Source organism: Haliaeetus albicilla, chromosome 12, assembly GCF_947461875.1.
Source record: "Haliaeetus albicilla chromosome 12, bHalAlb1.1, whole genome shotgun sequence".
Taxonomy (NCBI): Eukaryota; Metazoa; Chordata; class Aves; order Accipitriformes; family Accipitridae; genus Haliaeetus; species Haliaeetus albicilla.
Window position 1 is genome coordinate 5,422,314 of NC_091494.1, and position 15,367 is coordinate 5,437,680.

The 15,367-nt window shown below is 40.6% G+C and overlaps 1 protein-coding gene across 10 annotated transcripts in view; it reads right to left on the reverse strand.

The window, feature by feature from the left end:
* The window catches only part of MYO9A (myosin IXA), a 191,585-nt gene that overhangs the window by 52,383 nt on the left and 123,835 nt on the right, over positions 1–15,367 (reverse strand). For all 10 annotated transcript variants that reach the window (XM_069797731.1, XM_069797732.1, XM_069797734.1 and 7 more), the window contains 2 exons: positions 2,093–2,214; positions 533–674 (listed from right to left, as the gene is read on the reverse strand). In XM_069797731.1, the coding sequence (XP_069653832.1) occupies positions 533–674; positions 2,093–2,214 (264 nt within the window). The remainder of the gene's footprint in view (positions 1–532; positions 675–2,092; positions 2,215–15,367) is intronic.

A 15,367-nucleotide genomic window follows, 5' to 3' on the forward strand; every position in this document is an offset into this window, starting at 1 on the left:
ATAAATCCCGAGGCTGTTTCTCTTACAGGCTCACCTGCCCACCGGAATTCCTTCTGCTAATAATTGGCATGAATGTAAATGGGGTCAACTTTGAAATCATTTGCATGGGATTTTAAAAAGTACCTGCAGCAGTGAGATGCTGAGACCTATGCTTATGTAACCTGTATTAAAAAATGGCTAATGATGAAAAAAACACTGGGTTTTCTACACAAACCAAGCCCAGAAAGGCTACCAAATACCCAATTTCAACTCACTGTTGGGATGTAGCATTAACCTCAGTGCACATCCCTAAATTCTTCCCCAAAACGCCAACTCGCAGAGCTTGCAATGTGGAGAACAGGAAGACATATCCCCACTACCTTCTCATTTCAGCCTAGCTTTTCACCAAATACTTCTCTCCCAACCCTCGCATCTCTTCTCTAGCCAAGTCCTCTTCCAAACATCTCTGTGGAGCATTTGGGGCTCTCCTTCCCCAACACAGCTAGATGATTTAAATGAAAAAAAACTGCTAGGGAACAGCTGGGTGACAGACCTTCACTCTGTACTTCACTTTGCCTGCGTAGTGTTTGATGATGAAAGCTGGCTCCATGACTGCTGGAAATTCAATGTAGGAGTTCCCTTCGTGTTGACGCTTAAACTTGTCCAGCAGTGTCTGGTTTGTGGCTTGAGGAAAACTGAATGGAAAGAATTAAAAAGAAGACAGCCATAAAGCCAACAAAAAAGCTTTTATACTTCTTTCTTGACCACAAATGGGAAAATACAGGTATTCTGAGCTTCCACTTCTGTGCCTGCAGATACTAAGCAAGCACTATTTTGTATGCTGTCATGTGGTTATATACAAATACAAGGTATAGCTGGCATTGGAAGAACTCTTAACTGATTTAGTAATGGTCTGCAATCAGTCATAAAAGCACAATAGGTGTATTTTTATTGTGGTATACTACATTGTATGCCCATTGCATGGAAATTATTCAGGGTAGCTGCGTTTACCTGAAACCCTGAGTTTCTGTCACCGGTGTTGAGGATTAGACTGCTCCTATATCTATGGGGTATCCACACATTCAGGAAATATTGAGCTGTTTTGCCTACAAATCTCACTTCAACTTCAGGGGTTACTTGACTGATCCCGGTATAGGAGAGAGGAAGAAAAAGGACAGAGCTTGAGCAGAGCCTCTTGGTATGAGCAAGCTAATCCTCCATCCTCAAACTTCATGTAAATCTGCAACTTGGGGGTACATTTCACAACTTTACCTAATTTAAGCTTTTATAGCCTGGTACAGTATCCCTGGGACAACATCACTGCTGTGTGTCTGGTAAATGAGACAAGAAACGAAGGAGAAACCCACAAGCAAAATGGTGGGAGGAGAGCTCGTGCCCTGGACTGGAGCCACGCGGATCCGAGGTGATGCCAGCAAAACTGCCTGGCCTTTCCCTGCCTTTCACATGTAGAAAACCGGCACATTCATTCAATGGGAGATCCCTTACACTCAGAAGTTTCTACCCAAAAGCAGACCTAGGAGCCACGTGCTCATCTGGTAACTTCTACAAAGACAAGCTGGATGGATATAACCAAGGATGCAAACCTGAGCTGCATCCATGATGCCCATGAAACCCTATAAAAGTGCAGCCCCTACATACAAGTGCCCTCAGTTCACTCTGGCTTAATTTTTAAAAGTAAATCGATAAATCCACCTTACATCTCAATAACAGCACCCACACAACCTGCTTTAACTCATGCACTTGGATTCTCCCTTCACTCAGCTCAACTTCAAGCATCTTCAAATCCTTACACCACAAGAGACAGCAAGAGAAATGAGGAGAGAAGCAAAGGAAACCTTTTCCCTTCCCTTTAAAAGAAGAAATTCTTGAAACAGAATTTTAATTATTATTTGTTAAGGCTTTTTGCACAGCTTGCTGATTCTCCACTGTTTGCCTTACCACCTTGGAAACAAAACTAGAGACATAAGATAAATCAACCCAGCGAGCTATTAGCATCTTTCTAGGAAGAATCACAAGAGGTAAGGGTTAAGGATAAACACTTTTTAAGTGAAAAAACAAATATCGGTAGCAAAACTAACAGTTTCCTACTCACTTGCTTTCCTCATCCAGCAGATGGAGCAGGCCTGTCGGCTTCTTACTGATCAGGTTGATGCAACCAGAGTTGTCTATGTAGTCGATGTTGTGCCAGCTAATTCCTTCTGCTCTATATTCCTCCTAAAAAAAACCCACAGATAATATAATGATACTGGATGCAAGCAAAAAAAAAAAAACAAACCAAGGTTAAATTAGAAGGGTTTCGTGGAAACTGATGCACCATTTACCAAAATGAACATCTCTTCTGCTAATATGCCACCAGTATTTGTTTTTTGATGCAAAAGAAAATGATAAAGAACAACTTGAACAACCTAAACCACAGGGAACAGCACAGCATTTTACAGTTTCAGGTGTATCAGCCTTTTGCTCAGACATAGGTTAGCTATATGGCAGACCATGCCTACCAAGGATGCACGGCATGCTACACATCATTGCTTCTTGCTTTCCTTTTCCTGGCTTGCCATTCAAGTGTTATATGATGTATTTGCATCAACTAATATTTAGTATTTAGTTGCTAGAAGAAAACGGTGGTACAACATGCTCATTTCATTACACAGAAAACGCAATATAACTCCCTTTCCTGCTTCACTGGGCTCTACTCTTCTATATCTCACAGTATCAATGGCTGGTGCTATAAGGACTAACGAAGAGACCTCCAGCTAGCAGAAATCACCGCTCTAAGACCAGCAGAGCCACAACCCTTTACAGTAAAACTGAGAATCTGTCCCCAAATTCATGCTAAGGAAAAAAAAATTATTTATTTTCCACCAAAATAACCCCAACCCTTGCTCTTTTATAACGGTTATCTCCTCTGAGATAGATTTTCAACTGGATTACTTCGAGAAGTCTTTTGCAGAAATTATTTTAGGGCATCTGGAAGAAAGTAGAGTTTAAAAATCATAATTTTTATCATATGCTTTTAGGACTTGTGACTCACTTTCAAAACAGCAATATTGCAAGTGCACCTTACTCCCTGTGTTGGAAAAAGCCCTACCAATCTAAGCTGCGTTTTTACTTCTCTATCATAAGACATTTTGATGGCAGAATCAAAGAAAAAAAGGGAAAAAATCCTCAAAATTACACTAATATGATGCACCTTTATAACAATCCTAATCATTTTTATTGCTGCTTCTGCTTTTATTTTTAAGACGAGCAAAAAACTTTAAAAAAAAGTATGTTCTTCCAACTCTCCTCACCCAAAATTAACATGAACTCTACATATATTATTTTTAGAATTAAAGATCCTGAAGTGCTTTGAGAGATCTCACAAGGAAATTTTTGCTAAAAAACTACAAGGTCCTGAACTCAGTATTTGAGATTTCATATACCTTTACACCAACGATACATACTCTATGCATATGTGTGTGGGCATAGAAGGAGTTTTTAACAGCCTTAAAGCCTTTTGGGGTCAAAACATAACACATCCCATTGGAAAAAAAAAATGCTGAAAATAAGGAACAACTCCACATTATTAATTTTTTTTTTTTTTTTTTTTCTCTGAGGTTCCTGCAGAGCAACCAGGACACAGCAGTCATGCAGAATAACATTCACAAGTCCCTGCTAAACTATAGGCATTTAAAAGTCATGTATTTGACTAAGACTCATTGCACTTTCAGTGCAAGTCAGGAAAATCAGCTTCTATACAGCAATCCAGCCAACTGTAGAAGACTGCATATTTCTTGAGCGAGTGTGAGCTTCTCTTGAGTGATTTAAAAGAGAGAGATGGCGATGCGTGCAGCAGTAATGGGAGTCAGCATCATTTATCAACTGCCTGCTTCTGACAGCCGCTTAATCGCATGCAGGGTCTATTAGTCCCAGCTTTACCCGCTCAGGACTGGTCCTGAGCACCTGGAGAGCAATATAGCTTGCCATGATGATAAAAGAGCAGCCTTATTTTAGTGGTGATGGGTGGCTGGTGCATGTTACTTGGCTTGACTATTTATTATCGTGACTCTTTTTTGAACTACTTGTATGGGGGCTTTACATATTCCTTCCCCTCCTCCCCCCCAAACCCCCAATTATCTAGAGTTTTAAGTCTGCATACATCTAAACTGGGCACATGCCATCACTCTGCTCTAGAAGCCCTCTAGACATCCATAGCTCCATGAGGGACATTTGGCAACTGCACAATGAATGTTGCCGTGAAACTCTTTTGAGCACACTAAAAACTTCTACTACTCCTAAGATCGGTGCAAAATAACTAATTAGCAATGCCAGCTGTTGTTTTTTTTTTTTTTAATATACCCCAGTAAATGACCATAAAAGACCAGAGTTCAAGGTCTCTACTTCTTTAGGCTCATTTTCAGCTCTGCCACAGATGGTGCATGACCTGAGGCCAGTCATCACATACCTCCTGGCCTCAGTTTCTTCAGCTGCAGGATTTTGGCTAATTTTCCCTCCTCCGCTCTTCTTTTTCCTCTGGGCTGGGTCAGAAACACTCACTCCCAGGCTGTGGGGTTGTTCCCCACATCTGTCTATCCGCTGCTCCCTCCCTTCCATCCCCAATGCAACCTCTTGCTGTGTTGGCCAAATACGAAGCGGGATTAAAGTCCTCAACTAATAACCTTTTCCACAATAACTCAGATATACACTCTCATTTCAAGACAGGCGCAGCAGCAGGAACTATTCCACAGCAATTGCTCCGAAGCTTAAATGGAAAAAAATTCCCCTTATTTATTTTTCCTAGCATTTTTCCAGTTATTGGTTTGGTTGCCTTCAGAATCACAGCCCAGGAGAAATAACTATGGCTTTGTGATTGACTGATATAATTCCTTGGGTGTTTGCTGATCTGCAGAACACCGTGCAAATTGTCCACATTAGGGCAGAAGCTTTAGGGTAAAATCATTGCTGTCCATATGTATATGTTAAACTTACTCAATTAAGTTTCAGTTATTAATCTTCTATATGATTTGTATATGATTTCTATATTCTATATTCATCTTTCTGCACAATTCAGGAGGTACCCTTAAAACGCACCTCCAAAATATTCCTTCACTTCTGAGTACAACAATAAAGTCTCTGCCATCCTTTGATGGATGCAGGGTGCTTGCAGAGCACTTGAACATTAAGGAATTAGATCCAAACAACATGAGGTTTTCATTTAACAAAAATATGGTCAAGATGAAGACAATACGAAACACAGCCCACTCAAACAAAAAACCCTCAAACTGAAGGTTAATAAAAATCAGCTTAAATTTATACCTTGACTTAAAACTAAGTTATGTTTAGGGGCAAATTCCAATGTCCTATTCCTAGAAGGCCATCTTTACATCAAGAACCAAATCATTGACATCACCACTATCTACAAAAGTTTGGAGTGCAGTAAAGTCCATAGAGTCCTATTTTTGGCATCCTTACTCCCAAGAAAAATGTATAGATTTACTCCTCCTATCCCTGGATAGCTGAAGCCTGGTCTGCTGGAAGGTGGAACAATGCAAGTTCACTGGAGAGGAGAGCACCAAGCTCCCAAACTCGGCAAAAGGAATTACGCAAAAAAAAAAAAAAAAAAAAAAAAGACATTCAGGTTCTTTTAGAGTGCAGCAGCTCCATATTTTCATTTAATTATTGGGTGAGATACTACTGATTGCTCTCCAGGTGAGCTGTATAGCCACCATGAGCAGATTAATGCTTCTAATCGTGCATTTAGAAACAATTCAGCTGCCCCGACCACGATGACATTGGCAATATGTCAGCGTTGGCACCACATGTCACCGAAGGGACTCATTCTGTCAGCGCGAGCGCTATCACTTCTCAAATGCCGTCACCCAAATCAGAAGAGGGTTGTGTTGCCATAGCTGCATCAGCACACTTGCTGCAGCAGCCAGGTCAGCAAAATTGCGTAATGTGGATTTGGCCTCTCTGACTCAGCTGAAGCTCAGGAGAGAAGGGGGTTAGTGACTTAATCTCTTCTCTCTTTAGGGGAAAAAACCCCATATATATATAATGTACTTCATTACTGCATTCAGTATTTAGAAAGATGTGGCTAAGCAGGGAGGTGGCTCATAAGAAAAGGCAATATTAGTCTGAGTTTTTTTGTTTGAAAGGGGTGCTTTTTAGAGCTTAAAATGCTCATGCTGACCTGAATAAAACACAATTTGTGATGTTCAAACATTAAAAAAAAAGATATAAAATGTGGATCCAGACTTTGAAATGCATATCCTCAGAATATGAGCATAAATCTTTACTGAATATCACACAGCATTATCTGAGGCATATCAGCATGTAAAATTGGGAGTACCAAATAAACAGAATGTGGCAGAATATCCAACATTTTTACATATGAAAATTAAAGGAACTCTAGTAAAGAGACAGCTAAGCACTATTAAAGAGAAACCCTGCCTGCCTACAACCGACCCCAGAGTATGTACACTGCTTATGCCACACAGAAAAACGAATTTAAGATTAAAATATGCTTGCTGAGCATCAGGAAAACCTTCCCAACTGGGACACAAGGCTTGATGGAAACCCTACTGCTAGGAACAGAAAACATCCATAATTTTGTATTTGAATGTGTAGAGAAACAAGTCCTGTTATCTTTATCGGAGTGTTGAATCAGTTCTGTTATCAGGACTTTATTTCAATATTAAGCCAAACAAACACGCTCTAATCCCCAGCAGAATTAAAGGTTTATATATCTTGAGTGGGAGAAAATATCCATGAGCCCAACAGCATCTTGGAGGTACTGGAAAACATCTCTACACATCCACATGCTCTATTATGAATTACACCATATCCAGCCATGGTCAACAGCAAGAAAACCCAAATGCTAAAAAGCATAATTAGAGAACAAAGCATTAAATATGATTTTTAAGCTCACACTTATCTAGCGTATTGTGCTCACTGGGGGCTATTGCTCCCCAAAATCATGTGGTAAAATTAAGAGGTGGTTGGAAGAAGTGATCAGGAGGTTGAAAAATTTAAGAGAAGAGGAACATGGGAACCCAGAGAAGAAATAAAATAGGAGATATGTGAAAAAAATACAAAATAAAAAACATAATAAGTTTCCCATCTGTCTTAAAGCACAAAACTGAGGGATTAGGAAATTCAAATCAAAAGACAGTGAAGATTCAGGCCTCAATACAAAGATGTGGGTTTTTCCATGATACATGAAATTTGTTGCCCTATCACGGGATATGAAAGGTAAAAAAAATTGCCACAATTTAGAGGTCTGGAGGGTGTTGGGCATCCGCCCACACAGCTTGCAAGCTAAGAGCCATGAAAATACCTTAGCATTTCAGTGCCCAGGAGGCAGATGTCGTATACCACAGGGATATTGCCATTAGTAGCAGTGAAAATTAAGAAGCAGCCCCAAAAAATAACATTTAAAACCCCAAGATAGGGATGATGCTCTCGCCTCTTTCCTGGGGATCAGGCAAGGCTGATGGTAAAAAGAGGGGTAAAACGTAGCATACAGTGCTGTTTCAGCTTTTATCAAGTCCAGCTAGGAAATTAAAGCATATTAGAAAGGAAATGGAAAACAAAATGGTTAATTGTTTGCATGGAACTGCATGCCAGGGAAATACGGCATTTTCTGTTTCCCGAAAGCATGGCAATCCTTGCTTCAGAAATGCTCAAGTAAATCACAAGAGCAAAGGAAAACCCTTATCGGCTCATTCACCTCCTCCCAGACTGAGCTAGATAAGCCCCAGGAGTTTATCTGCCCGAGCCTTTCATTACCAAGGCATAGGAAAACCTTGTTTACACAATGAAAATTCCCCAAATAAAGTAGGAAATCAACTGAAAAATCCTTTTTTCCAGCGTAGCTCCACACGGGAGCACTTCTCATTGTGTTCCCATTGTAAAAACTCATGCAATCCAGAGCCATATGCTTCAATGCGATTGATAGGCAGATACTTTTGGATGTCTAAATGTATATATTTTGCCTGAAAAATCCATGACTAAACAGAAGGGTGTGAAATTCCTCTCTTCTTGACTCTAACACTGTCTGCTTCAGCTTCAGGCAGCGTTTGCAAAGTGAGAAACTAGGAATTAAACCCCCTTCCATGTCTCTCTCCATTCCTAGCTGACTTCCCCAGCTTAAAATAATCTCAAAATATTCTTTAAAAAGTATTACAAGTCAATTTGACACCCACAAAAATATAAACCTTCGCAAATACAAGCTTAGAACCACTAAACCCAAGCATATAAATTGTTTCTCTCTTGATTGCTTATCCAGTAACAAGGTACCATCAACCTTGCAGGTGCTGATGGACAAAATATAAATAACGTCTCAAAAAGCTCAGTTCAAAAAATTAGAAACAAAGCCATATTTCACAAACTATATTCAAAACCTTCCAGGAAAGAACATAATATTTAATGGTTTAAAAATTACATTAAAATAGGTCGTTGTTATATGATAAACTAAAGGAGCTAAACCTTGTAAAAGCTCCTTTCTGGATACATCCGTATATGTATATATCCTAAAATCCATCTTGGAGAGCTTGGGAAAGCTTTTCCAAGGCTGGAAAAGGCAGAAAGACATGGGGAAATCTCTCCGTCCAGGAGAGATCCACCCAGGATCCATCCATCATCCCATGGAGGATTAATTGCTTGTTCAGCAAATGCAGGCGGGCATCGTGAGTCAGTCCCAGCAGAATCATCCCGGCATAATGTGATAATTAAAATAAGCTTGATATGATAAATCCTTGAGATGGCAAAACCTTATTATTAGAGAGTTCCCGAATGAACGAGACCAACGTCTGGTTTGGTGCTGGTGCTTATGTGCTGCAGACGACGCAGATGCCTCGAGTTCCCGACATCCCTCCAGAAGAGGATGCCAAGGCTGACGATGCAGACACTTTCATTTATGAATAAGGTTTTTTATGTTTGTTCTCACTTTAAGTAGAAAAGGAATTTATACATGCAGCCATATATATAAAAATATATTTATTTTTTTAATAATGCACCCACAGACACAGTATGTATAAATACGTATCCACATGCTCTATAAACACACAATCTATAAACAGGTTTATAAGCCACTCTATTTTAATGACACCGTCTGGCAATGCAGGGGTTCTGATAAACATCTTTCCCCTGCATTTCTTCTACCACCCGGTTTTAAGTTGTAAACCACTTACGGAGCATTGGCAGACGGCTTTGAAGCAAAGGTGCTCCTTGAGATGGTCTCCTTCTTCGAGGTGACCATTTCAGCGGCTCCTCAGTGAACGGCAAGTGAATTTGGCTTTATTTTGAGGCTGATCCTTCGCCCACTGACAGTCTCCCATCTGCTTTATGTAAGCAGCCTGAGACTTTAGTTTATTGTAATTTGGATTGTCCATCATTAGAGAAAGTGTGGGGATTCAGCCCAGGGTTTTGTGCACATGGCTGTATGAGCTATGCTGGCTCTGCAGCATCCATCTCTAAGCTCAAATCAGCTCCCTACGCTTCAGTGGCAACAGCAGGTTTCAGTCATAAATTATATTTTGCTCTCAAAATGGGGAAAATTGCTTTTGCATGATTCAGCTGGCAAAACACACCTTGCCACGATCCCGTTCACTCCCTTCACAGCAGCATCTTTCTTCCCAACCTGCTCTTACAACAGCCAGAAGTGTGAGCCTAAAGATACTGCATGATCAGCTGGCAGATTAATTTCTTTAATTTCTTGCTATCTAAAATAAATAGGAATAGAAATATCTATCTATCTATCTATCTTAGTGCAGTCCTTGCAAGATGTATCAGGCTTAGACCACCTCCACCATGGTCATGGTCAACACCAGACTGGTCCTCCAGCCTAAATGTCTTCCCTTTTCAGTCCCCACTCCAAACTTGTGTCAATAAATACACCTGCTCCCGAATCCTCTCTCATTCATTCACACTTACAGTGGGCTCACAGTACTCTCCATTATATATATAGTTGTCTTATGCTACCCGTATAAAATCTTGTTGCCGTGCCAAACCAACTGTCCAGGCAGGAGTTTTGCACATAATGAGTGGAAGAGCCACGGTCAGGATGGACCATCCAGTTCTGCTTCAATATGACATTTTTTCAGATGGGTTGAAGTATTTTAGAGGCTTTTAGAGGTTTTTCGCTCATCTTCTTGCTTAAGAAGAAGGGAGCTCACATTGCACAATGCTGTCCTATGAAAATCCACCAACTTGCATTGAGGTCTTTTATTTTTAAAGAAAAGCTGTTGTTCACAAGTATTTTTTGCTGAAATAACAAAAGATTTCACCATTACATCGTTGCCTAGTTTAGCTCAAACGTACAGTGCATGTGCAAGAATTTCCCCATTACTGTAGTTCTGGACTATGACCCAGGGCTTGGCCCTAAGGGACCAGTATAGAAGCATCCTAGATCACCCTAGAGCACACCTAGTGCTCTCCAAAGCAGGGTGTGCACTGGGGTGCGGGAAGAAAATACTTTTTATACCATTAATAAATAAAAATTAGTGTTTATTTTATCTTCATCTCATCCTTTCTTAATTTCTAGGTGGGGGGGGGCTTCATAATGTACATAATATTAATACATCTATGTAATTCGGAAAGAAATAAATATACATGTATTGGATTGCATCTCAGGAGCAAGTCCCAGAGGAAAGTCAGGCTCAGCATTCCCAGGACAAACCCAACCCCAAGGTGTATGTCTCCAGCTGGGTTAGAGTGACAGGACTGTCCCCTGGTACAGTCCATACTCACATATATTTAGCCAATATATTTGAGTAGGAGCCACGATCAGCAAGAAAACATCATCTAACTGGAAGAAGTCAAGGAACCAGCTCAGAGAAGAGGAAAGAAGGGCTCAAGAGATGACGTTGACTTGGGAGAGGGATAACGGCACCTGGAGGAAGGTATCTGCAACTTGGAGAGCTCCATCAAGGAGCGTGGGATGAGGGATGGAAGAGGGGATTTGAGTGGGAGAACCAAGGCAGTTTGGGGAGGACACGGCACTGCTGCAAGCAGAGGCCAGGGGTGCACTCAGATGCTGTGGGATGCTGTACGGGATGCCTGGTGACATTGCCCTTAGCTTGTCTGGCTCACAAAAACCATCAGCAAAGGCCAAGACATCGGGACAGAACTGAGATAATCCTTTTATCAACATAACCTTTGCTTTTGCGTGCTACAAGACAATTTCTAAAGCAGCCCATGTTCCTAAGTCACTATTGCAAGACTGTCCCATGCAGGTGATGAGCAGAAGGGACTGTGACCATCATACTCCTTCTCCTCCCCAACAGCCACGTTTCCAACACACACAGGAACACCAAGTGCTCTTCAGATCATCTGCATCATAAACCACCTCCAACCCACTGCTTCATTAAGGAAAGGACCGTATCAAACCCACTGACCAAAGGCCAGGCACAGTATGAGGTGGTGACAACCACGTTGAACCTGCCTGTTCATCTCACCAGCTTTTTGCCCAATTAATTCTTCTCTAGCACAAACATGTTTGTTTTTAATTAAAAAAAAAAAAGCTTGGACCTTCTGTTGTCCATCTCCCAAATCAATTCTGCTTTTCCCTCTCTTTCTCCTAGGCAAAATATGAGCTTGAACCTTAAAATTACACATTACCCAACTTGCAAATAGGAGTTTTCAGTACATTTATCTCAAGAATTTTATGCTGTCAACCACAATTACGATATTTTCACAAAAGCTGGGCTTCACAGATACAGTACTTCTCTGTACTGAGCTTAAATTAAAGGTCAGGGAATCAAATTAAAAAAACACCAAAGCAACCCAAACCTGTTTCTTTTGGATACCTAATTCTAATATAGAAAAGATACAGAAAACCACACAGTCTTTCACACCAGCACATCACACCAGGAAAGCTTTCTAGAGTATTTTCTAATGATATTTTATGCATGTTTTCTAATTTGCCTACCTAGGATGCCACTACACAGATTTAAGAATACTACTTAGGGGTAGTAGTAGGGGTTCATATATTATATATAGCAGGGAGGTTGGAACTAGATTATCTTTAAGGTCCCTTCCAACTCAAACTATTCTATGATATTATAGTATATATACATAATGTAAGATACTATGATATTATATGTTATGAACGTTCATCATCTGGAAAAAAAAAACAAGAACAAGAGGGTGGGAAACAAAGCCCCCTCGGACCCAGCCCCGGCCATGCACCGCCCCAGGAGGGGAAGGACCCAAGTCAATGCTTTGGGGGACTGATGATGACCAGAGTCATGTTTTATTTCAATCCTATAGTTTGAAATCTTCCTATCCTAAAGATAACATTTAAACAACTCTAAGTATCCTTTTTTTGTTTAACATGAGTTACGTACACTAAACATCCTTTTTTTCCCCCCAAATGTGAGTTATACATGATGGCAAATTGCCAAATAATAAATCAATAACTTGTGCAGCTTGTTATTTCTCCACATGTCATATGGCACACAGCTGACGGCAGCATTTTTTGGAGGGCATCTGCTCTCCCATCTCCAACGAAAACACAAATTTGAAGCGAGCCTCCCAGTCCTCAACAGTTGACTTATGATAGTTGGCTTTTGTCTTCAGAGGCAATAAAAAGGCATTCACACCTAACCAGAGTGATGAGATACAAAAAAAACCCCTTACTAGAAGAAAGGGAAAAAGTGCTCCAAGCAGTAGGAGAAAGACCCTTTTTCATAATTTATTTTTAATTTATTTATTTGAAATTTTCATTATTTTTTTTCTCTAAATGGCATGGAAGGCTGCTGGGAGACAGAGCAGCACAGCCTGAGAAACCCTGCATATCCAAGATGCTTTAAAATATCGCAGGCTTTGCAGTCATTTCTAAATGAACAGACTAAATACACCACCTATCACCGTGTCCTGTGACAAATCAATGCTTATTTTAATTAATTCACTCCCGCTGCGATGAACAAATTGTTATAGCGTTCATCATTTAGTCCAGACTGTCAGATTTCTCCACCTATTACACAGGACCAGTAAAACCTATACACCTTCCTAAGTATTTATGAAGCTTTAGATGGCTGAGCAAACATTTCATAGGACGTGTTATCTGTTATCTTTATGAAATTAAGTTTTTCTACCTGAGCAGGCTGAGGTTTGCTGGCTGGGACATCAAGCTCACCAGGGACCCCACCAGAAAACAGACTTTGCTCAACACCTGAGCTCATGCCAGTTGATCGCACTCCAAATAATATTTCTAATTTTTTTTTTTTTCAGTCTCAACCTCAGTTATTCATCATTTTTTTTAAATAGTAAAAGGATGTCCTCGAAATGGAGCTTTGGCAGGTAACCAAAAGGTAGAAAATGGAGTAGAAAAGAACTTAAACAGCAATGCCTGTGGGATGGAAAGCTATGGGATGACTTCTCAACCTTTGTGAAGCATCAGCTGAAACAGGGAAAGGTGGGTGGGGGTAACTGAAAAGCCAAGCATTGGATGAGCCTGAGCAGGGATGGGGGAAGATTGGTGAGGTCAAAGATGACAAAGTTTGGAGAATGGGATATATAAAAACCTGTATGTCTGGCCCTCAAACTGTCAAAGATCTGGAAACTTGGAGGAAACTCATATCATGGGTGCTAAGTTACTGGTGACCTCCAAACTATACCTTCATAGACAGCAATTATTTCGTGCAATGCCCTAAATTGAAAAAAAAAAAAAAACACCAACCCCAAACCCCACAGTAAGTTGCAATGCAAAAATGTTATTTTCCTCTCCCAGAAGCACCTGGGTGTTACCTGAACATCACAGCAGCTCTGGGCTTATCTGCTCTGCTTGAGGAGGACACAGGGATGGAGCAGCCGCTGGGGAACAGAGAACTGCCACCAAGATGTGATGCTCTGATAGCACCTAAAAAGTCCAAGAGGTATGAGGACATCTCGCCTGAAGTCACCAGCCTGAGGGATGGATGAGACCATGCTGTCTGGAACAGCTAAATGAGTCTGCACTTTGCGTGGAGCCTGGTGAAGGACACCCCATCCTCCTGCCGCCCAGAGCAAGCACTGCGTCAGGCAGCAGTTGCAGCCACCAGCTACAGTCCCTCATCCAACCTCCACCCCATATGCCTGTAAGATACACAGTAAGGAGAAAACCACCCTTGCTACGTGGTGGGGCAGGCTGTATTTTAGTTACGATTCCTGCAATAGCAATCCTTCTAGATTAAAAAATAGATAGTTACCGGTCTGAATCCAAGAGTTTGTCTATACAGATAGACCAGGATTTATGAGCTTGGGCTTTACCAGCTGGGTGGAGTTTGCCTTTCTTGTACTCTTCCATCATCTGCTAAAACATATTCCCATGTATCATGAATCATCAGTAAATCTTCCTTAGCGATCCAGAACAGTTGGTTTAACAAGAACGTGGTAAAGAAACATCAATAACTGTCTTTATCCAAGGCAGAACTCTAACATTTACCATTTTTTGTCTTCTCCTCCTATTTTACTATAAACAGTGGGCAGAGATGCATTATCCTTATTCCTCATGGTTGGCTCAAAAAGAGGAGGTTGCTATTGCAAAGACCTTTGCAGACTCTCGGTACGCAGCATGACAGCAGCTGTATTTATAGGAGGCATCAGGCTGAAGCCAGACTGCCTGAGGATGCCTCGGCTGGTTGTTTGTAAACCACTGGAAATAGCATTGTCTTCAGACAGAAGGTTTAAAAAAAGATTCGCAAGGCGCATCGTATTAGATTTCACAAAGAACAAAAAAGAAAAGAAAGGTTAAAATAATCCCACGCTTCTGCTAGATGACTTTGTGGTAGGTATTTTGGTTTCCATAACATCAGCTGTATACCACAGTAACAATTACATCATGGTTAAATACCATTCTTGCACACAAAATCAATTACAATTTTAAGAAAAACCATTAGCAAATACTTAAATTTGTCATATCTTTTAGCAGAAGCGTCCAACTATCTCAGCAATCTGTCTTTAGCCTCCTGCAAGCTTTGAAGATACAAGAAGCCTATCTCCGGATGCAGAGGAGGACCCTTCCATTTCAGATACTCATCACCAATAACCCCACTTGTTTTTCAGCCATGAAGACATCAAATAAACCCTTGTAAAGCCACAAATATCTCAGCTTAATCCACAATTTAAAGTCATATAACTATTTTGCCATCTTGAAACACAATATGAACTACCTAGTCTTAATTTGTAGACTGGCAACTATCACTAAAAAGCAGGTTAATCTTTGGGCCAGCTAGGAAGGAAGGATATTTTGAAGACCCAAGATCTGAATATGTATTATCAGTTTTCTTTCCATCAAATCCACTCCTCCACATGCAGCATGTAACTCCAAGAAGAGGAAAAGTAAATGATTAAACCATACAAATAATTCACCCAAGAATTAGTGCTCATGCAGCTGTACAGCTTA